A 23,128-nucleotide genomic window follows, 5' to 3' on the forward strand; every position below is an offset into this window, starting at 1 on the left:
CAGGTTGTTTGTACATTAGCAGAACTATGGGGTAACTAAGACCTTGTTGCACGGTGGTTTAGTCTAGAGCTTTATTTTTGTGGGTGAAAGGATGTGATTGTATTGCCATATGAAACACTAGTGTACTTGACAAGAGTCCTGACTGTCTGATTCAGGAAGCCACAGTTCAGGTTTCCAGTTTACCCAGTCCTTAAATCATAAGGTAAGGGTCTGGTTTTGGAGGATCTGAACCAGTCCTGTTCTAAGTAAAACTTCTAAGCGTAAGCCTAAATATGAATGAATGATGTCACTAACATTTGTAGGGAAGGGTCACAGAGTTCATTGTCTTCTCATTGCCTTTATTGGGGAGTTGATGAGTGACTTACAAAACTCCTAAACTGGTTCATTGTCATAAAACAACAAGTGTGACAGAACTGGCCCCTCTGCTAGTCAGCCTTAGCCAGTCCTGTCATGTCTCCCTTTTACCCAATCAGTCTTGGCTATTTTGTGGGGCGAGGGATTCAATCGCTGGATTGCCAATTCATTAAGCACTTCCGGCTTGGTTGGTGTCTCTTCACATCTGTAAAATCCACATCTCTCACCAAAGTTTTAATTCCCTCAGGCTTCACTTGGATCTCTTATGGATTTGAGTTTTAGTTACAGAGATTCTGATTTATGTTATTCAATCGTCAGCTCCTGGGTTTCAGAGAAGCCATATTTAGCTTTGTGTTGGTCAAACAGCTTTCGTAGAGCACTGACGTAAAGGTCAAAGTACTTTGCCACCGTCTCCTTGTCTGGATTATATATCTTGGGGACTGGCAGGGGTTTTCCGACTATGGAGGAGAAGAGACAAGTATCAGAGTCCCTACCCCAAGGATACTACCCATACCTCGGCGGGTAAGCACATTCAAACAGTATTTAGGGATGTTCCCCCACCCACATCATTCTTTCCCCTTGTTGCAGCTATGTTCTGGAGCTCATTCCTTGGTTCACCCACATTCCAGAGAATGAAAGCAAGCAGCACAGAAAAGAGCTGCGTGAGTGTACTTGAATAATGGTGTTTTCTCCACAGCTTGTCAGCTCTGCCCCCCCCTATGAATGGCCCCAAGTGTTATCTGTTTGGTTGTCCTTCCCACCCTGTTTTCAGTGGCACCGACTGCATGTCCCTTAGTGTTCCCTGGTTGTGAGCCAGATTGCCTGAGCATTGAATGACTTAGGGTGGGAGACTAAGAACTTGAGTGGTCCAGAAAAAGTAGAAAGCTCACCAATGGTGGTAATTGGATGATTGAAAGGCAAAAAGCCCCAGGAGCCCCGAGTCAGGCCCCTGCCATGGAAAGTACAGAAACTTAAGCCTAGGATTTTTTTGCCAATTTTCTGGAAGTTTTTTTGGAAGAACCTTAGCCATGTGCCTTCAGGGAAGGTCTCTTGGTTGAAAACATCATTCTCACCAAAGGAGTAAGAAGGGACAAGGTATGCCCTGCAAAGAGAGGGACAATGGTATGAGCTTTCTATTGACGCAACACTCCCTCATCAAGGCTCTCTCAGAGGTGGGAAACACCCCCAACCCCTCAACAATAGGACAAGATTTCAAGCACCCAGACATCCCCAGCCTCATGCTTCCTTCTTAAAAAAAAAAAACAAGCTTTTCTTCTCATTTTATGTACCAATCCCAGCTCCCTCCTCTCTTCCCACTCCTCCCACCTTCCCCCACCACACCCCCATTCCACTCCTCGGAGAGGATGAGACCTCCCATAGGGAGTCAACAAAGTCTGTCATATCACAATGAAGCAGGATCAAGGCCCTCCCTCCTGTTCAGTGTGGCTGCTGCACCTTAGCCCATGATGGGAAGAAATAAACTTAGTAGTGCCTTCATTTTGCATCCAGCATGATCTCCCCAAACTGCACATGCACGCTTGCCACTCCTCTCTTCCAAGTTCTCCCCGAGCTCTTCACTGCAGCCCTCACTGCTTAGCAGAAGCTCAGTGTCTTAGCCCTTCCTTTGTGGCCACTACTTAACCATAGTTTGTCAAGTGCTGTCTAGCCTTGTCCCTATGCTCTATTCCCTTTGCCTTCTCTCTATGCGGCAAATCTAGTACTCTGTTCTAACCACACCCCCTTAGAGAAATCTGATCACCTCTGATTTCCAACTGTGGATTTGTTATCCCTCAGCTAGAGCTTCCCCACTATCCTGCTTTCCCACCTCTATGCCCTGCCTTACAGTCATCTCCTTACCTGTCTCATCAGTCAGAAGTGAAAATCCTGACGGTTCTCATTGAATCCCCAGGGTCTGGGCTGGGGGGGGGGGGGTGCCACACATATCATCTAGTTCCTCATTGAATGCCTGAGTTTTCATTTTTATTTACTGTATTGTTTTGAGGTGCTCGGGATTCAACCCAGAACCTTGCACATGCTAGGTAAGCACTAAAAGGAACCCCAGACATTTACATTTTTTTTTTAAAGCTGGAGACAGACTCTTGCCAACTTGTCGAGGCTGGTTTTGAACTTATAGTCTTCCTTCTTCTGATTCTAGAGTAAGGAGGATTACAGGCAAATGCCACCATGTCTGTCTTTTTTTCCCATTTTGGTCTGACTGGCAACCCCTATTCATATTTTAACTTTAGCACAGTTCAGATGTCACTCTTCAATGAAGCCTCTAGTCTGGGCCAAGGTCTTTCCCTAAGTTGGTGCTCCCACAGCAATTTGCATGTCTCCCTTATCATATACCCAACACATTCCCACTGAGTTCTTTGTGTGCCAGCACTGGATACACCAATGAACACAAAGGATGAGGAAAATCTCCAAACTAATGGTGTTCCCTAGCAGCGAAGGAGTAGCCAATGGGGAGAATAGTGAGGAGTGAAGTCAGTTTCTTTTGCTCTGTGTGTCGTGGGAGTCACTGGAGCACTTTGAGATGTGATACAACTTGACTCATGGTTACCATGAGCATTCTAGCTACAACTGGGAATAGAATCTTGGAGGTGAGGGAAGTAGGGACCTAAGCAAAAACAGCAGATCCAAGTATTGTAATGACCCAGTAGAGAGATAATGGGTGCTTAGACCATGAAGATGGTAGTTGAAATGGTAAGTAGCTGGATTCTACATATGTTTTGCTATGATCTGTGCATGTGTTTGTCATCTACTGTAAGTCCCTAATCACCAGGCATTGTGTATTCCTATATTTCAATGTCTTATACTAAGCCTGCCATACAGTAGGTATTTTACAGCTGCTGAAAACATTCTCTGGGGGCATCATTTGAGGGTCCATCCCCTAAACACCCAGCCAGTCCTTTCACTGCCCCCAGGTGTTTCTCAGGGCCTCCCAGTGAATGCGTTAATATAGAACAAAGAAACACTCTCCTAAAAGCCCCAGACTAATGGACTTTTTCTGCTCTTCTTTCCCCAGCTTCAAGATCTAAGAGTGTCCACCAAATGTTTGGCGGTCCAAATACTCACAAGGCATAATGTGAAGGGCAGAAGGAAGTAATCAGAGGAAAGAGGGGTATCTAGCAGGTTTCCCAGAGAGGGTGTTATTGTAGATAGAGCTACAGAGGGCCCATGACAAGAGGGCCCCCAAAACTAGCGACCCACCCTGTCTTGAGTGCTAGCTTCACAAAACCTTTATGATTTTTGAGGTAGATTGTGGAGATTCCTGGGCGGCATATGAGGGCTTCAGAAGCTCCACCCACCACAATGATCACAGCATTGCCTGAGCCTTTCTGGGTCAGCTTGTGCTTCAGGGCCAACTCACTCACTGGGCATATACCTGTGAAACCAAAAAGTCAAGTGGATAGAATGAACTTGGTGCCTAAGTGTGGGAGAAGGCTTCTCCCAGGCTCTTCCTGCTGGAGACAGCATCTTCTGTTTTTATTCTTCATGCCTTGGGCTAACCCTAGCCTGAGAAGATAACCTTAGTGGCAGCTGCTTGCTTGCCTTGGTAGGACTCTGGGCTTCTACAGTAAGGGCTATACTGACTTTTCTCTGCCTGCCCATTCATAGTCTACTGTCTTCCAGATGAACCATTTCTACCCAAAGGCTGTAGAGCTATCTTTCTCTCTCTGTCCAGGTTGACCACTCTGGAAACCCTCCAGAGGTATTTCTTCTGGAGGTGATCAGGCTAGCCACCACCTGTGTGCTTTCTCTCTAAGAGATACCTCCCTAAGCTACCTCCCTAAGCTACCAAAAGGATCCATTGACTAGGATTTTGGGTGTGCATGAAGACCAAGCCAAATTGAAATGTAGATGAACAATGGAGTATGGATGTTGTTAAACAAAAACTGCAGACATTCATCACTTTGATATCCCATTTTTGCATTGAATTCATCTTCTGTTCTCTACTGGGATGGCAGAATTTTCATTGAAGGTCTAGCCATTGGGAAAAAACCCTTGCTACATGGCCATAACCAACCTAAGAGGGGAGCTAAAATGTCTTCTGGGATTCCCCTCAATATAAATGTAGCTTACCTTCAGTTTTCCTCCAGTTGTTATCTGATGTCCAGAAAGATAAATATTCATCCAGAGAGAAGGGAATCTGTCATAGTGCCCTGGTTTGAAGCCTGGTACTAGGAAGTTTTCCTGAATTTCTGATGGATGATTGTCCTTTATCCTTTGGCATATTAAACAAGGATGAAGGGGTTCCAAGGAGATGCAGGACATGGACCAAGATTATATTACTAACTGATATGACAGACTTTAAAAATGTCTTAAAAGGTGCCTTGAAATGAGAGTTTAAAGGAGCCAATCTCTATCCCAGAAAAGAATGTGCTTTTACTCCCTGCTTTCCATTTGGGTTTGATTCTGCACTTAGCTTTCTGATTACCCCTTGTAAGGAATCCTGGCAACTTGTGAATGTCTGTAACTTCCCCTGCTGCCAAATAAAACTGCCTCTCACCCTTTGTACAGAGACTGATGCTAGGACACATACTCCTGATATTGGCCAGACTCTTAAAAAAAAACAATCAAGTCTTCTATCACAGATTGACTGTTGGGACTTATTGGGTAGGCATCTTGAGTTGGATTTCAGAAGGGGATGTACTCACCCATGGACATCACATAATCTCGTACAATTGGGATCCAGAAGATCCCTTCCAAGGTTGCTAAAAATGGAGTGATAGATGGGAAAATCCTGGAAAAGCCAGTGGCTTCAGTAGCAAAGTTGATGAATGCACCATAAGATAAAATGCCATGGGGGTGGGTGACAATGATGTAGTTGTGTTTGGGAGAAAGGTCATGGGTCTTCACCAGCTGTCAGAGGAAGATTGAGGGAGAATGATCAAGCAGAAGGAAGAAATGATGTGAAAACCTAGATCCAAGCCAACAACCTCTAAATCCTTGCTTATTAGGATGTCATTGTCATAGAGATCCCCAGGGATCATGGCACTAAGAGATGCTGGCCTGGATTTGACACTGTGGGAAGGTATTGTTCATCTGTCTCCCCACCTGCACATCTATTTTGGGTTTCTGCTCTACCTTTTTCTGCTAGGCATTCACCTTCACAATGCTGGCCATCAGAACCCTTGAAAACCTGGCTCTCAATAGAGAGGAGTTCAAGCAATAAGGAGCAAGGGCATCCAAAAGAAAGGTGGACACTCAGAGGAAAGATAGTTACCTTTACTGGGAAGTAGCTTTGGAAATACTTCCAGAGGGTCCAGTTTCGTACCCAAGCTGAGCGCCTACCATCTGTGAACAGAGGGAAAGGAGAACAAGTGGGCCATTGCCAGTCACTCCCTCTCCCAAAGGTGAAGAGTCTGGCCTATGATCCTCAAGCTACAGAAGCAGCATCCTTCTTAGTCTTTTAAAGCTTCATGGGCAGCCAGTCAGAGACCCTTTTTCTCCTCATCACTCCATCCACCACCCTCTTCCCTGTCCCTATGACTCCACCCTTAGCACAGAAGGGACCACCACTCCGCTCATATCTCTTACCTTGACTGTGAGTGTTCCAGTCACAGGCAAGCCAGATTAAGGAGAGCACAGATAAGGGCCATAAGCTACTGAACAGCAGGCAATAGGGTATTCCAAAGATGGGAATAACTCCTAAGGAGACACAACCAATATATGCCCTTCAGTTTCTCTCGAGGCTTGATACACCTCTCACAACCTCATCTCACCTCTGTCTCTACACTAAGGGAGTAGGCAAGGCTGCTATAGGGACCTTTTTTGCTTTTCCTCCTCAGCCATTGCCTATTTCTTGCTCTGGCTCAGGCTGCTGTCCAGGTGCTTGGATCTGGGTCCTCCTGAAGTCTGAGATCTTGTCTAAGGAAGCAGCAGAACCATGAAGTTCTCAGAGTACGCTGGCAGCTGGAGTCAAAGGGCGGAACTGCTTGGCAAAAGGAAGGAGACACACATCGGGCTGGTGGCTGATTAGCCTCACCCTGACAGTTCAGAACGTTTCTTATAAAAGGTAGATTTTCCTTGATTTGTTGGACTGATAAAACCATATATTCTGAGGATAGAGGCCTACCTGCAGTGTCCAGGCAGTTTGATACTGAGAAGAAAGTGTAGGTTAGAAACTGCTTCATTGTACTTATTTTGTCCCCTCCAAAGGGTTGCTAAATGTCCAGAAGAGGGGAAATGTGACTCTATAAGTAAAGAGACATGACAGACTACAAAATGCAAACATGTCTTATAGCAGTAACATAAATAAATAATAATCTGATTATTTATTTCTCCTGGAATGGAACCCAGGCCCTTGTTCTACCACTGAATTACATCCTCAGCAATGGGTTCCACTTTAAATTAATATAAAGTCTTAGGATAGTTGTTCTGAGTACCTCTTGAATGCAGCTCACAGAGGCCCTTATGTTGTCAACACATCAACACAGGCCTGGCTTAGCAGTGCACACAGAAATCAGAGGCAGGCAGATCTCTGTGAGTTTGAGGCCAGCCTGGTCTACAGAGTGAGTTCCAGGGTTACATAGAGGACCCTGTCTTGAACAGTCAACAAACAACAAAAGATACTGACACAGCAGGGGTGTTCTGAGATGGTGTCTCAGGGTTAGTCAACCAGTGTGGAACAGTGTGAAGAGGTGAGGGTTTTTGGTGTTTCCTTCAGCTAGTGCTGTTGTGGTACTAGATATAGCCTTGCCCTCTCTTCAAAATGTCCAGGCGGTGCAGATTTTCTAAGCCTCTCTGATTCCCACAGCAGTCTGCTGTCAGTGTCCCCCAGATCACGTCAATCAATCCCTCTGATACAGACTCCAAACTCCCGCTACTGCTTAGTGAAGTTCCCTGTTTGAATTTGCTGTTTAAGCTAGAACAATCAGGCACAGTCCACCTCTTCTGATAGCTGTTCTTTAGCTTTCTCCAGTCTCCAGTCTTCTTGTAGGCTTTAGAAGACCATATCTGTATGCCGCCACTCTCTTCTGACCACAAATGTGGGATTTAAAGAGGTTAAGGAGCTGGTGTGGTGGTGTGCACCGGTGATCTTAGCAAATGGAAGGTAGAGGCAGGAGGACAAAGAGTTTAAGGACATCTTTGGATACTTCATGAGTCTGGGCTACACGAGACTCTATCTCAAAGAGAGAGAGAGAGAGGTGGAGGGAGGGAGGGAATAAAGGAGAGAGAGAGAAAGAGAGAGAGAGAGAGAGAGAGAGAGAGAGAGAGAGAGAGAGAGAGAGAGAGAGAGAGAGAGAAAATTTGGAAAAGCTAAGGATCATGGAACAAGAAGTTCCAGGACATAGGGTATCTGAGGAAGTGATGATAAATGATAAGTGTGTGTGTGTGTGTGTGTGTGTGTGTGTGTGTGTAGACATGGGGATGACTTTTGACTTTTGGGAGTTCTCTACCACTGAGGAACACTCACAACTCTGTTTTCATTTTAAAATGAAACATATTTAAGTTGCCAAGGCTAGCCTGGAACTCATTCTGTAGCCTAGGTAAGCATTGAACTTGTGAACTTGTGATTCTCCTGCTTATAGAATAGGTAGGATTATAGGCGTGCACCACCTGGCCCAGCACTCTACTGAAAAATTGATAATTTTCTGTTTCACATTTAGATCTATGGGCTATTCCAAGTTGCCTTTCACACATGTGCACTGTGGCCCATGCTTATCTACACACACACACACACACACACACACACACACACACACACACACACACACACCTAAATTAAAATGTAATAAAATTAATAATAAAAAGATAGTGTCTCTACATCCCTATTCTGTGAAACTTCTTACCTATATGATTTCTTCCATCTTGATTTTTTTGGCTGTGGTGTCATCCACCTTTAATCTCAGTATTCAGGAGGCAGAGGTAAGAGGTTGTCAGTGAGTTCAAGGCCAGCCTGGTCTACATAGTAAGTTTCAGCATAGCCAGGGCTAGGTAGAAAGACCTGTCTCAAAAACAACAACAGGCCAAACAACTGTAAAACTCTGAATTCTGTTCCCCTCATGCCTACTAGGGATTGAAGCTAGGGCCTCATGCATGGTATACAAGCACTCTGCCACTGAGCTATGCCCCCAGACTGAAAGTCTGAATCTTCTATGGATGGCTCTCCTCCTAAGAGTTACAGCACTCCTCCTGCAGTTAAAAAATATTATTTACAGCACCCTTCAGCCCATTTCAACACACAACTTAAAATCTGTGCAAAAAGTAGTTAGAGGCCTTATTTTCCAGTCTTCTCACTTTGTTGAGCCATGGTGGTATCAACCAAACTTCTCTTGACATGAAACTTTTGGTAGCCTTTGATGGGTATGACCCCACCTCAGCCAAACCAGGATCTACAGGTCCTGACTTGCAAAGCCCTCACAGGAAGAAAGTTATGTGCAAGCAGCAAGCACTACCATGTGTCTATCGTGTGAGTTCGGAGCAGCTCTCCTGCAGCACCCAGATATCCTGCACAGAATCCAGGTGCACATCATTGAGGATGGAGCAGTACCAGGTGGTAGCCCAGTCAGTGGTATGAAGCTCTAGGTTAAACTCTCTGGTTTCGGGGAGACAGAATAGCAGGCCCTAGGCAACTGCACTGGTATATCTACTTTCTAGGAGGGCTCACATTAACTTTTATTTCCAACTGTATTTTGTTGGAAACTTTATAGAGTTTTCTCTAAATAAGATCATGCCATCTACTAACATACAGTTCCACTTCTTTTTCAGTTTTGATGTCCTTTATTACTTTTCCTTTCCAATTATCCTAAAAGTTCTAGTATTCTATTAAATAGAAAGGATAAGAGTATAAAAAGAATCACCTTCTCATTGTACACTGAGTATGATTGTAGCTGTGGGCTTTTTATGTATGGTCTTCACTATTCTGAGATACATTCCTTCTAATATCCAGATTGGTGAGAAATTTTTACCTTGAATTAATATTGAATTTTGTCAAGTTCTGGTTTCTATATTTATTGAGGTAACTCAATAAATATAGATTTTTATTCTTCTTTGTGTTAATGTTGTGACTAGCATTTACCGACTTTAACATGTTGAAGTTGTACATACTCACATGCAAGAAATAAATCTCACTTGGTCATGGTGAATGGGTTTGATTACTATTGGCTTAATTGCCAATGTTTGCTGAGGAAATCTGTTTCTGTGTTCATCTGGGATATGGGCTTCTACTTCCCTTGTAGTATTCTATGACTGTAATGCTGACTTAGTAAATGAGTTGGAAAGAATTTTAAAATATTGAAGTAACTCTTCTTTGAATGTTTGGTAGAACTCAGTGACAGAGTCATCTGATTCTGGGCTTTGATTTGTTGAGAAGGTTCTGATTACTGACTCTTTATTAGTATATGCACATTTTCTGATTGGTATGTTTATATTTCTGTTTTTCCATGATCCCTACTTGCTAGGTTGTATAAGTCTAGAGATTTCTCCACTTTGTTTAGGTTATACAATTTGTTGTTTCTATGAGAATTTTTACATTAGTCTCTTGAGATCCCTGGTCTTTCTCTGGTGGCAGTTATAATGCTTCTTTAATTTTTAAATTTCATTTAATATTTTCTTTTTTGTTGGTTCATCAGCTAAACATTTATTAACTTTATTTTTATCTTCAAGATACTAACTTTAGTTTTTGTTGGTCTTTTCATTTCATTTATTTATATACTGATTTTTTTGTTTTGTTTTATTATTTTTTCTTATTTTGCATATCAATCCCAGTTCCTTCTCCCTCTTTTCCATGCCCTGAACCCCCTCCCATCCTACCCCCATACTCCAAAGGGAGGGTGAGACCTTCCAGGAAGGATCATCAAAATCTGTCAAGTCATTTGGAGTAGGGTCTAGGCCCTTCCTCTGCCTCTAGGTAAAGGGAATATCCCTCCATGGGGAATTGGATTGATCTTTTATTTCTTCTTTGTGTTATCATCAGTTAACCTGGCTGGCTCTGATTCCAGCTCCCTTGAGATATAAATTTAGCTTTCTTGTTCTTTGAGATCTTAATTATTTTTTATTTAGGTAGGTACTTATCAATATAAACTTTTTGTTGGATTTATAAGTATTTGATTTGAGGGATCTCATCGTGTAGTCAGTCTAGAATGGCCTTGATCTAGCAGTCTTCCTACTTCAGCTTGCTAAATGCCTAAAAAAACAAACAAAAGAAGAAAAAACAAAACCAAAAACACACAACCACATGAATAGGTCACAAATTCTAGGATTTTTTTCTAAGTAATCATGCTATCTGCAAACATTTTACTATCTTGTTGCATTTGCTAGAATTTTTGGTGTGTTAATACAAGTACTGAAGGTGCTTTTCCACAGTTTTAGAGATTGGGTTCTGTCTTTCATCACCAAGTGTAGTGATGGTAGCTGTGGGGGTTCTTTTTCTTTAGTATGACAATATTCCTTTCTATTCCTACTTTTCTGAGAGGCAAATTGTTTGTCTTTTTTCTTTGTGTGTGTGTGTGTGTGTGTGTTGTTTGGTATGCAAGTATGTGTATGCATATTTACACACGTGCAGGTGCATGGGGGATGTAAATGTGTGTGGGGGTGCATGTGGATGCACAAGGTTGATGTCATTTTTTCTTTCTTCCTGGATTGGCCGAAGGGATTCTCTCTGAACCTGGAAATGTCTAGTCTATCTTACCAGTGTACCACAGGGACTTCCTGTCTTTGCTTCTTGAATGCTGGGATTTCAGGCACCTGACACACCTGTTTGGCTCTTATGTGGAATCTGGGGATCCAAATTTCAATTTTCATGCCTGTGCAGCTAATGCTTTATCTTCGGAATCCTCTCCAAAGCTCCTCTGTTTTACTTGTTTTATTTATTCCTTAGATTTTTTGAAACCATAATTATCTACAACTACTGAGTTAGAATCATAGCTTCCCTATCAGTTAATGATTTCTACCAGTTCTTATATCGCTCAAATCATTCTGCTCCCCACTTCCAGGCTACACCTGATCAAAGCTATCATTATCTCTCTAGGTGAGTACTAGGGTCTTTGAAGCCAACTCCCCACTTTCACTTGGATGTGGATGCAGCTAGTACAGTGAATTTAAATCTGTTTCTGACAGTGTGCAGGGACATGTGTCAGAAAAGGCATGTCTGTGACTTTGTGTCTCTCACTTAGCTATAAATATAGAAAGTTAAGAGAATAAATGGCCTAGGCATGGTGGTGTATGCCTATAATTGCAGCACTGGGGAGAAAGAGGCAGAATTTATGAATGTGTTAGGAAAGTGTCCATTATGAAGGAAGCCCAGGCTCCTGAGTTCAGTCTAGAGAGCCCTTTGTGAAGCAGTCCCTGGCTTTTCCATTGTACTATGTTTTAAGCCCTTCAGTCCATTCTGCTACTGAGCTTCTGGGATTCTGTGCATGTTGGCTTCTTTGCCAGCATGCCATTTCCTTAGCTGTGTGCCTGGCTAGCCTCTACTCGATTTTGAGACCTCAGGATAATTGTCATATGTTCAATAATTTGAGGCCATCTTTGAAATTTTTCCTTTTCTTAAGTAAAACTCTTTCTCTCATCCTCTTCCCTCCACTCCATTGCCTCTTATGCTCTAGGAGCTGATCCCTTCCAGTCTCCACTGTGGTCTTCTGTCTGTCTTCAGCTGCTGGGAAACCCCTTCCAGTTTTCTGAAGTTGCTCCTCAACATTTTTGAAAAGCACATTTCTATGTTTGTCTTTTCCAAAAATGATCAATACTTTCCCATTGCTGAGCAAATCAAGTATAAACATATTTACTGAGTTCTCTCCTGGTTAGATCCAAGTATTTCCTACCTCTGCTTCGCAGAATCTGCCCTCACACTTTCTATATTTTTTTCTCAATGCTTCTCAGAGTGTACCTTCCCTCATCACTTTCAGGGACACTGGGTGACGTGAGATGGTGGTGTATGGATGGAATTATTTTTTTTTTAACATATAATGACTAAAAGCGAACTCATGGTAGTATTATAAAGACTTCAGTTAAAACAAATTATTCAGACTACAGAAATTGTGCATTTAACAAAAGCATTATGTTAAGTAGCATAGATGGTATACATAGCTGTGGGAAGAACCAGAAGGCTGAAGTAGAGGAATCAGGTGCCCAACCACCTCAACCGATTTCTCATTCAGCCTTCAACTTCCCACATCATTTCACATTTATACGTGTGCAGCCATTCTGTTCTTTTATTTTGATTCCCTTCTCCCCAACTTCTGCCTATCAAATTTCTTTATCCTTCAAGGTTCACCTTACAAGATACTTCCTTTGTGATATCTTTGATGATTTCCCCAGACAGAATTAAAAGTTTCTTTCTCTGCACACTTGCAACATAATACTTGTGCCTCTGTTTGTTACTATTTTATTGTGTAATTAGTACTACATCTGTCTGGCTCTCTCCCCATTAGACAGTGATTAGCACATTATCAAGCATGGGGCAATGGCTCATGATCAACTGTTGCTACATAGAGTTGTATAGGATCACCTTGATTTCCACATTCTCCAAGTGGCAGGTGAAAGTTAACAGGATGAAAAACACCTGTGACCTTATTCTTACATGGAAACACCTTCTGTGGCTTTGTGTGCTTGTCAGTCTATAGCAACTGGCTAATCTCAGTATTAGGCCAAAACCTTTCTAAGGGGGAAACATGCTTCTGGGAAATTGCCAAATTCTGAGTGTTGGTGGTTGGCTCAGTGATTTTGAAATCGAAGAATGTAGTTAAGATTATCCCCCCCCCAAAAAAAACAAACAAACAAACAAAAAAAAAAACAAAAAAAAAAAAAAAAAAAAACAAAAAACCCCCAAAAAACAAACATCTGTGCTTCTTTAGATTTTGTTTTGTTTTGTTTTTCATTTTTGAGACAGGGTTTCTCTGTCAAACAGTCCTCGCTGTCCTTGAACTCACTCTCTAGACCAGGCATCCTTCAAACTGACAAGTCTCTGCCTCCGGGAGTGGAGAGTATGCCATTACTGCCCAGGGCTTCTTTAGATTTTTTTTTTATTGGAACTAAATCAAAGATAAATACTACTTGTTGGAGCAGACATGAATAAAATAATTGAACAAGCATTGGCTGAGCCTGCCCCTTAGGAAATCTCTGTGCTAGACATCAGGAGGCAATCATTGGGGACAGGAAGAGAAAGGCGATAGGACCAAATGTGGAAGTGGAAACAAGAATGGTCTGCGATGGGGAGTGCCAAACAGTGATTAGGAAACAGAGTGCTATTTGGCATCCGATGTGCATTATCTTATTTAATCTTCTCACTGCCTTGGGAGGTAATGACTTATTATCTTATTATAATAACTGAATAACTTAGAACCTCACTTTACAGATGAAAGAATGAAGACACATACCTTCATTGTAAGTCTTGAGAAAAAAAGAGATTACATTTGTCAGGTCTCTATTAGGTGTCTGACACTTAAGTGACAAGAGCTATTTTAAGTAGTTCTCTGTGTTAATGCATATCAACAGACATAGAAAACAAAGTTCCTGCCTCCAAGAATCTCTAGTTCTTGTATGAGAGATACCCATGATGACCTTCAGTTGGTAGAGGAAATGAGCAAGGAAGAGCTTGAGTAAGGTTCTGGAAACAGTTATGTCCCAGGTCTTTGAGTAATGTCCTAACTTACTGAAGTACATTAAGGGGCCATAGAATGAGTTGGATCTGGAAAGAAAGCTACAGAGATGAGCCCTGGATGCTAAAGGGCATATGTCAGGAAAAGATAAGAAGCAGAGGAATGGCAAGGATCCCATTAATTTTAGGAAGAGTTTGGGATAACTGTGGGAACAGGAGAAACTGTAGGCAGGGAGGGAGTTGGGTGAAGGGCTCCTGTGATTCATATGACTGGGAATGGAAATCTGAACAATTCTATGGTTTCTCCAACCAATTTGAAAACTGCCATGGAAGTTGAACGTGATGATTCATGTTTGTCATCCCAGTGCTTGGGAAGTTGGGATGTATACTGAATCCCTGTCTCAAAATAAAACAAAAAAGAGAAAAGGGGAAAAAAGATGCCATAGAGGTTGAGAATTTTCAGCCCAATGCAGTTAATTGGATGTAGGAATGCTAGGGCATAATGAAGGCTATTGTGTCTGGGCCTGCAGGAATGCATTAAATATGCTCAGTTTTCTAGGACCCCATTATCATTCTTGAAGGTACAATGAAATCAGAGTCTCACTTGCCTGTGTTTGAAGCACTCATCATGTCTCTGTGGATCAAATGGCAAGGCTGACAGTCTTAAAGAGACCGTACTGTGGTCTGAAGGTATGCTTTAAAGTTCATGTGTTGGAAACTATATCAAAGTACAGGTTTTAAGAGACAGGACCTTTAAAATAGATTAATGCTATTCTTTCTGGAATAGGCTCTTGATAAAGATTTTACTTTCTCTTGTTCCTCTCTTTCTTGCACACCCTCTCACTCTTCCAATTTCTACCAGGGGATGATACAAGATTGCCCTTTTCCAATGCTGGTACCTAGATATCGGGTGTTCCACTATCCAGTACCCTAAGCAAAATACTATTATGCACGAGTTGCTCAGACTGTGGTATTTTGCTATAGCAACAGAAAATAAAGACAGATGGGAGCTCCAAATGATGTCAGTTTCTATAATAAAAAGGAAGAAAATAACATGGATTGAGTATTTTCTCACCTTGTTGATTTGCAGAATAGCCATAAGAGTCAGGAAGTATGCATTGTTTCTATGGTAAAGGGGACTGTCTGACTCGCTTGAGGTCACATAGAAAATGACAGTCTTCCATGCATGGGATCTTGTAGCAAGTAAATGACAGAGCTGATCTGTCTGACACCCAAGGTCATGTCCTATTTTTTGTAGTATCAAAAACTAGAAGACAAGCACCCACACAAAAAGAATGACTAAAGAAGGGCAAAAACATGGAGTTAATAGTGTCTATCGAGGAAGATGAAATCTAGGAAGATAATATATTTAATGTCATGTTTTCTCCTGTGGAAAATAAAAAAAAAATCAGCTCTTGTTCTTGTGGAGTTTATTGAATAGAGGGGGAAAACTGGGGTCTGCACCCAGTAGAGTCCTTGAATGTTACAATTTAATGGATAAAAGGGTAGTAAGTTCTGGTTAAACACTACATACCTTAATGATTTATTTTTTAAACAGTATCTTAGTTTTGAGACAGGGTCTTGCTATACAGTCTTGACAGACTTGGAATTCATAATGTAGCCCAGATTAGACTCAACCTCATGGCTCAACTGTCCAAGTGTCAGGATAACAGGCTTGAGCCACTATTCCTAGATGGCTCACAACCTTCTGAAATGCATTGATTTGGACACCATGACTTTTAACTTCAATGCCCTGAAGAATGGCATAGTGAGAAGCAGAATTTCCCTGCTCCTTGTTTTAAAGTTGATTCAACTTCTATTAACTAAAATAGAATGTAGGCTTATTTTTTTTAAGATATAAGAGATGCTATCCAGTTTATTCTTGAAAAGTGCCTTAGGCCTTCAGAAGTGGCAGTCTAAAAAGCATCCAAGAGAAGACATGGGTCAAGTGTTTTTCCTAAGGAGAGAGGCACTGACAATCTAGGAAGGACATTCACCATCCAGTCAAGGAACTAGGCAGAGGTTAAGGGGTATGCCCTCACCCCATGAGTAGATTGCTTGAAATACAAGATTCACACAGGGAGATGAGCTGATGTATTGCCAGCGCCAGACAGTGGAGATGGTCAAGGATGCCCAGGCTACTAAACATCATTATGCTAGCCATAGGAAACCATTATTTTTGAACAAGTAAGGTATATGGTCAGTTTTTTAAGGTGGAGACTAGAAACTAGAATATTTTTCATAGCTCTGAGAGATGGCAACTCCACACCCAGAAGTGTAGGTGTTTTGTGGCTTTTGTTTGTTTGTTTGTTTTGTACTTTTTGAATCTTTGCTTTTTACTCTTTGGGGACCCACTACCCAGCTCCCAAATAAACATACAGAGGCTTATTCTTTCTTATGAATGCCCAGCCTTAGCTTGGCTTATTTATAGCCAGCTTTACTTAAATTATCCCATCTACCTTTGCCTTTGACCTTTTTATCTTCCTATATGTCTTTTTTACTTTTTACTCTGTGGCTTGCTGTGTGGCTTTCCCCTGGAGTCCTCCTCTCCTTCTCTGTTCTCTCCCCAATCACCTTCTTTCCTATTTATTCTCTCTGCATGCCAGCCCAGCCTATCCTTTCTCCTGCCTAGCTATTGACCATTCAGCTCTTTATTAAACAAATCTCTTGTTTTAGATAGGCAAAATAACACCGTTTTACACAGTTAAACAAATGCAACATAAAAGAATGCAACACATATTTGCATCATTAAAACAAATATTCTGAAGCATAAACTAATGTAATAGATCCTAAAATAATATTCCACAACACAGAAGAGACACATAGAGGGCAAGCCTCAAAAACAAAGGTGGAGCTCAGAGGGTTGTCAGAGCTTCCATCTTCCCTAACCCACCTTCTCATCCTCTCTTCTCTCTTCATCCTATTTTTTCCCTTTGCCTTTTTGCTCTCACTTTCCCGTCTTCCCTATTCCTCCACCTAACATCTTGCAGCAGTTGATATTGGCTATGATTCTGAATATCATTCAGAGAAAAGCACCGAGAAGGCTCAGAGCACGACAGAAGGAATAAAGGAAAAAAGAGGAGGAAGGGAGACTTTTCCATGTAGAGCATTGTCTGTGGACCCAGCTAAGCCTTATAGGAGTCCCAAATTCATATAGTGAACTCTAACCCTATTCTGATGGACTCATGACCTGCTCACCATCCCAGTCTTATTCCCTTTCCAGCCTCCTCAACCTGCTACAAGATCCTCTTTACCTGGGCCCCTCACATTTCTTTATCATGGCTCTTTCAATTATTATAGTCCACATTATAGTGATAAGTGTCTCTGCCCAGCCTTAGTACATGAAATGTATATAGTGGTTGAAGTTTGTTTCTATTAGTTCTAATTATTATTAGCTCTTTGTTAAGAGTTTCAGCAAAGGCAGCTCAAGGTCTAATAATGAATATTTTTCCTGTAACTATTGGTGAACATATTTGAATATATTTGGCACCTCTATTGACATTACACTCTCTCCTAGATGATTGCTTTAGTAATCTGCAGGTCCCAGGATTCTTAAAATTTTTAGCATAGTCACTAAAGAACAGAAATAGAATGTTATACAAATGGAATGAAAATCAGTCTAAAACAAGTCAAGACAGAGGGCCAAGAAACACATGAAGTATCATTAGTCATTAGGAAAATGCAAATCAAAACTATGGTGAGCTTTCATTCTGCACCCATTAAGATGGTAATAAACCCAGAAGCTAAGGGTCTTGGTGATGATGCAAAGAAATCTGAGCCCTTATGCACTATTGTGAGAAGAAAATGGTGCAACCATTATGTAAATCAGGTTGGCAGTTTTTCAAAGCAATACCAAATAGAATTGCCGCACAGCCTATCAATTCCTCATTTTTTTTTTTTTTTTGTATATCCTAAAGATTAGAAAACAGGGTTTCAAAGAGGGTGGTAGCCACTCCTACTGTAAAGAGCATTATTCCTAGTAGCTGAGAGGGAAGTGTGCTCATTTAGAGATGAACGAATACACAGCATTCAGTGTATCCATAAAAGTTATGTTTGATTTAAAAAGGAAGGAAATTCTGACACATGCTACCATATGAATAAACTTTAAGGTTTTTTATGGTATGAGAAACATGCTAGTGACAAAAGTGACTATGACATGATAATCTAGAATAGGAAAGTTCCTACGAACAGAGCTTAGAATGGTGGTTTCCAGAGCTGAGGGGAGAGGAAGTTAGGAATTCAAGGCTTGATGAGTTCAGAGTTTCAGTTTAGGAAGATGAAAAATTTTAAGCATGGCTGTAGAACACTACAGAACACTGTGTAACACAGTAGTTAATGCAACTGAACTGCCATTTAAAACAAAGAATTCTCTTCTCTCTATATTTGTCATAATAATAAAAAACTAACAATGCAGACCAAAAAAAAAAAAAAAAAATCCACCATACTTATGCGTTTTCACTGGTGACACAATGGTGCCATCATGTGTCTCTAGCATTCCCATTCCATTCTTTCAACTCTTCTGGGATGACTGGGAGCCAGGGAGCTTTAGTGGGGAGGAGGCTGCTGTCCCTTGCCTTCTTGATCCCTTACATATGGTATCACCTGATAGACCCTCTACTCTAGTCCTGCTGAAGACAGTGTCCTTTGAAAGGGACAAACAAATAAAGAAAAAGCCAGAGAGCTACTTTCTAGAAACAAAGTAAAACCATTGTACTGAACATAGCTGTCCAGAGTAGCCAGAATGGTGGGAGCATGTGTATTCAAATCCTATACCAAGGTGACCTCAAGCCTGAAAGTACCCGTGCACACACCTCTTCCCTCCTCCCCTTTTCGTGGTGCTGGGGTTGAAGCCAGTGCTTTACACTGAACCATGCCCCTACACACAGTGCTTCTGCTTTCCCTACTTCCTCTAGTCTTTTAGCCCTCTTTTCCTTCACCCTTTCTGAGATCCAGAGTGGAAATGGTGGCTGCCAGCGCAACACCACATCTCTTTTGACCTTCCTCTGTCCTTTATTTTTCTACTAGAGGGGAATAACTTATTTATCCATGGGAGTCATTTTGAGAAAATTAAACAAAGAAATTATGAAAGAACAAAAACAAAAGTTCTGTCAAAAATAATTTTCTTTCTTTCCTTTTCCCTCCCTCCATCCCTCTGTTCTTCCCTCCCTCCTTCCTTTCCTTCCTTTCACCCTTCCTTCTTTTCTTGTTGAAAAAGGGTCTCACTTTATAGATCATGTTAGCTCGGAACTCACTAGTCACTGTGTAGCGTGGCCAGCCCAAAATTCACTGCAATCCTTCTGCCTAGGCCCCCTGAGTGGTGGAATTACAGGTGTGAGCCACTAGACCTGCTTGGTTTTAACTTTCTTTTCTTTAAAGTGTATTTATCTATTATTATTATTGTTTACCGTCATCATTGTTGTTATTTGTGTATGTGTATGATGTGTAATGCATGTGACTGTAGGGGCACATGTACCATGTTGTGTGTGTAGACGTTAGAAGACAACTTGAAAGAGTCAGGTATTGCTTTCAACTGTGGGCTCTGGGGATTGAAGTCAGGCTTGATCTGCAAGACCTTTTATCTGCTGAGAAAAAACTCACCAGGTTTAACTTCCTTTTCTTGAAACAGCTAAAGTTAAACAGATGATGAGCTCAGCATGATTTGATTTTAATGAAGCTTTGAAAGTCTGCACTTTCTATGGACTATGGATCCCTTCTGACAGTCTGATGAAGTACACAAAACCCTTCTTCGAATAGTATTCTTAAGTGCATCAATAAGATACTCAACATACAAAGGCAGGGCACTATATTAAAAAATAGCTATCACATTACTCACAATGTGATACAGTGATTTCTTGCTCTATGAACTAAGAAATCAGCCTTAATGACAGTTCTAACAACTACTGGAATTTTGAAGTCATCATCGGCATAAGCAAAATTTAAGATGGCTTTAACAAACAACTAGTTGAATGAAATGCAAATCTCTGCCATGTCTGTTACTGACGAAATCGGAAGTGCCGCTATCACGTATAAGGCCTATTGCCTATATTCACCACTGGGGGAATGCCTACATCTCTCGCTAGAGATGAATGCCGGGAAAGCCACATTTCTTTCCACTTAAATTGAAAGTCCCCAAGCTACTCCTGAATTCTTAGTCTACAACCTCCTGGTTAAGAACCTCTGCTCTCATTTGGGAAGCAGAGGCAGGCAGATCTCTGTGAGTTTGAGGCTACCCTGGAACAGAGTGAGTTCCAGGATGATCAGAGATACATAGAGAGACAATGTCTTGAAGACAAACCAAACAACTCCTCTGCTCTAAAAGGTCATATAGTTTGCTGTGATTTGGGACCAGCTATTTTCTACCCATCTCATCACTCAGGATGCCATTACTTCTCTCCACCCAGTTTCTAAGCTTGCTTCTATAGTTGACCTCCCACAAAGCCTTGACTTCTGGCTTGATTCTGTGAGCCCATTAACCCAACACCGATCATCGAGTCCACTGAACATCAGCTAGCCTTCCCTTCAGATCTAATGTCACTCACACAGCCCTTGGACTTTACAGAATTCTTTTACAACATTCTGACACTAGGGGAATCACCTTACATCTTTCTAGTAACACCAACCTATCAAGCAACTACCACTCTGGCCTACTCTTTAATGTGAGTCTTTTTCAGATAATATGTAGGGGACAACTCCTGAGAAGACCATCACAACTATAGGCTCCCTCCTGGCCTCTGGCCTCCACTCCAGTCTTTCCCCCAGAGGGGGTGGAAGGGACCCAAGCAGATGCTGGCACCAGAACCTTCCTAGTGTGGGATGCCTGGGTTCTTTCTGATCTGTTCTCTGGCCCTTGAAGTTTACTCACCCAAAATGACATAGACTGGAACCCACTGTAAAACAGAGAGTGTTCGGAGGCCTTCCTGCAGGTCTAGTCGGGAGAAAAAGGCCATGGTCTCAGTGCTTCTCCACTGTGGCAAGAAGCCCAACCAGAAGCTCCAAGCCACTAAGATGGAGCTGTTGTCAAATGCTTTGTTTTAATCTCTTATTATCAGGGCTGCTTAGCCACTGAGCTTTTGTCAGACCTGACCCAACCTTTCCTCCAGTTTGCCCTACTCCCTGCTCCACCCCAACTTCCTACACACACAAGGTTGCACATTAGACTAATATATTTCCTTTTTGCATATGTCACACTGACTTTGATGAGGCAGCAATGACCTTGGATAGCTTTAGCTGTTGAATGGCCTCTAAGTAGTTCTGGAGAAAAGAATGGCTTACTTTACCTAGAAGCTCTGCAAAGCAGCCTACTGCTAGTACCTGCTTCGGAAAAGGGACCTAGGGGCCACATTTGCTTCTGCTCCAGTTGCCAATCTGGCTCCTTCAACTGACAGCCACCCATCCCAATAGAGCTGTTTTTCAGCATGCATAGCTACAATTCCACAAGTCCTCTTGGTGCCTCTGTTGCCAGAGATTCTGGATCAGTAGCCAGGCACCATATAACACAGCAGGAAAAACAGTGCTTGAAGTCCCAGATCCACCCCACCCCATGTCCCCTTTTGAAAAATCATGTTGGAAGGCAGTAGAGTGGATAGAATCATAGACTCCAGAGAAAGACACTAGGAGTTCAGGTCTGAGCCCTGACACTTAAAGTTGGTGACTCTTCATGCCTTGGTTTACCCATGTACACATGAGGAGAATGAGAACCCCTGCCTCATAGTGTTATCTTGAGGAGTAAATGAGTGAATGATCATGATGTACTCAACACAAGGCTTTTCCTTCCAGTTTATGGCTGTTGACCATCTGCTTGTTTCTGGTTAAAGGTCATGCTGCTGCCTACTGGTCTTCGCAAAACTGAAAATGATTCCAAGGTCCAGACCTCAGAATTTATTTTTTTCCTGTCATTATCTATTAAATGGTATTGTGTGCAAGTCATTGTTGTTATGTACTGGGAATTCAGTGGGGGAAAAAGACAGACCCAATTTCCGACTCTAATAAGCTTAGGTTCTAACAGAAGAGATAGACATTTTTAAAAATCTCAAAAAAAAGTTTATATACTTGGATTTTGAAAAGATCAATATTCCCTATGTAAGTCCTTGAATACAGAAGGTGGTCAAAAAATTCCCGCTAAAGGTGTGGCTGCAAAACTCAAACAAAAACGGATGTCAAATGTCCTACAAGTGTGAGAGAATCCCTTTGCCCTGCCTAAAGGAGTGTGCAAGCTGTCACTGCCGATCTGACTAATGTGACCTTTCAGAAGTGAGCTTAGGGACACTTTCTGATAAGCTGGGAGTGTTTTTATTGTCAGAGTACCTAGAAGCCCCCATGATATAGCAGACGTTTCTTTCTTTTCTTTCTCCTGATCTAGCTGGAGCTCAAGCTGCTTGAGGTTTCCTGCACACATTTGGGGTTTCCTGTCCACATAGAGGGAAGACCATGTCTATTGAGAATTTTCAGGGGAGGAGTTAGAGGTAAGGGAAGAAAGCCTGGCTCTCTTGTGGAAAGCAGATGTGAAGGGACCTGGAAAGCCCAGGACAGACAAGACCCACACCATGAAGAACTCTTAGGCTCTTATTGATCAGCTCTTTGCTCCTCTCCACTTTTAGATGGAGGGAATTTAGGAAAGTCTCAAGGTCACACACAGAATCAGAACAAGGGCAAGGCCAGACTGTCTCTCATCTCTGTGCCCCTAAAATATATCTCAGTGCCACCTAGCATAGGGTAAACTTTACTCAAGTAAATGCTGCTGGAACCAATGAAGGGATTTAGAGCTTCTGGTTTCCAAGGAGGTAAAAGTATCTCATCTATGGCCACACAGCTAAGAGCTTTCTCTTCCATCTTCTTTGACTTCCCTGGTGGTCCTAATCTATTTACTGGTGATATATAGACTCCTATCATTCACTATCCAACTCTTGACCCAGAATACATGTTGAAATCCAGGGAAATGCCATGTATATGTTACATATGAGTTTAATTAAAATGTACTGAATACACAAAACATGGTATCTCTAAGGATGCAGTAGTGCCAAGCATACCTTAGTGGCAACCAACATCTCTCTAATTGGATTTGAGACCAATTCAACAAGAGGGAAACTAGCCACCTATTCAGTGCTAGTGAAGTCATGGCTATTGGAAGTGAATCTATAACCTCCACTTTACTAAGCCAGCATAATTCCTAAGTACCCTTACAAATACAGTTAAGTGTAGTCTTCACCCCTCATTAAGGAAACTTCTCTT

At 41.9% G+C, this 23,128-nt stretch overlaps 1 protein-coding gene across 1 annotated transcript; it reads right to left on the reverse strand.

Moving 5' to 3' along the window:
- Positions 1-657: 657 nt before the first annotated feature.
- Positions 658-20,940, reverse strand: Dgat2l6 (diacylglycerol O-acyltransferase 2 like 6). The gene is made up of 7 exons (XM_051179031.1): positions 20,763-20,940; positions 5,899-6,009; positions 5,585-5,655; positions 5,016-5,220; positions 3,568-3,742; positions 1,245-1,456; positions 658-812 (listed from the first exon to the last, which is right to left on the reverse strand). The coding sequence occupies exons 1-7, from the start codon at positions 20,845-20,847 to the stop codon at positions 658-660; spliced, it is 1,014 nt and encodes a 337-aa protein (XP_051034988.1). The 5' UTR covers positions 20,848-20,940.
- Between the last annotated feature and the right edge of the window lie 2,188 nt (positions 20,941-23,128).

This window comes from Phodopus roborovskii, unplaced genomic scaffold (assembly GCF_943737965.1).
Source record: "Phodopus roborovskii unplaced genomic scaffold, PHOROB, whole genome shotgun sequence".
Taxonomy (NCBI): domain Eukaryota; kingdom Metazoa; phylum Chordata; class Mammalia; order Rodentia; family Cricetidae; genus Phodopus; species Phodopus roborovskii.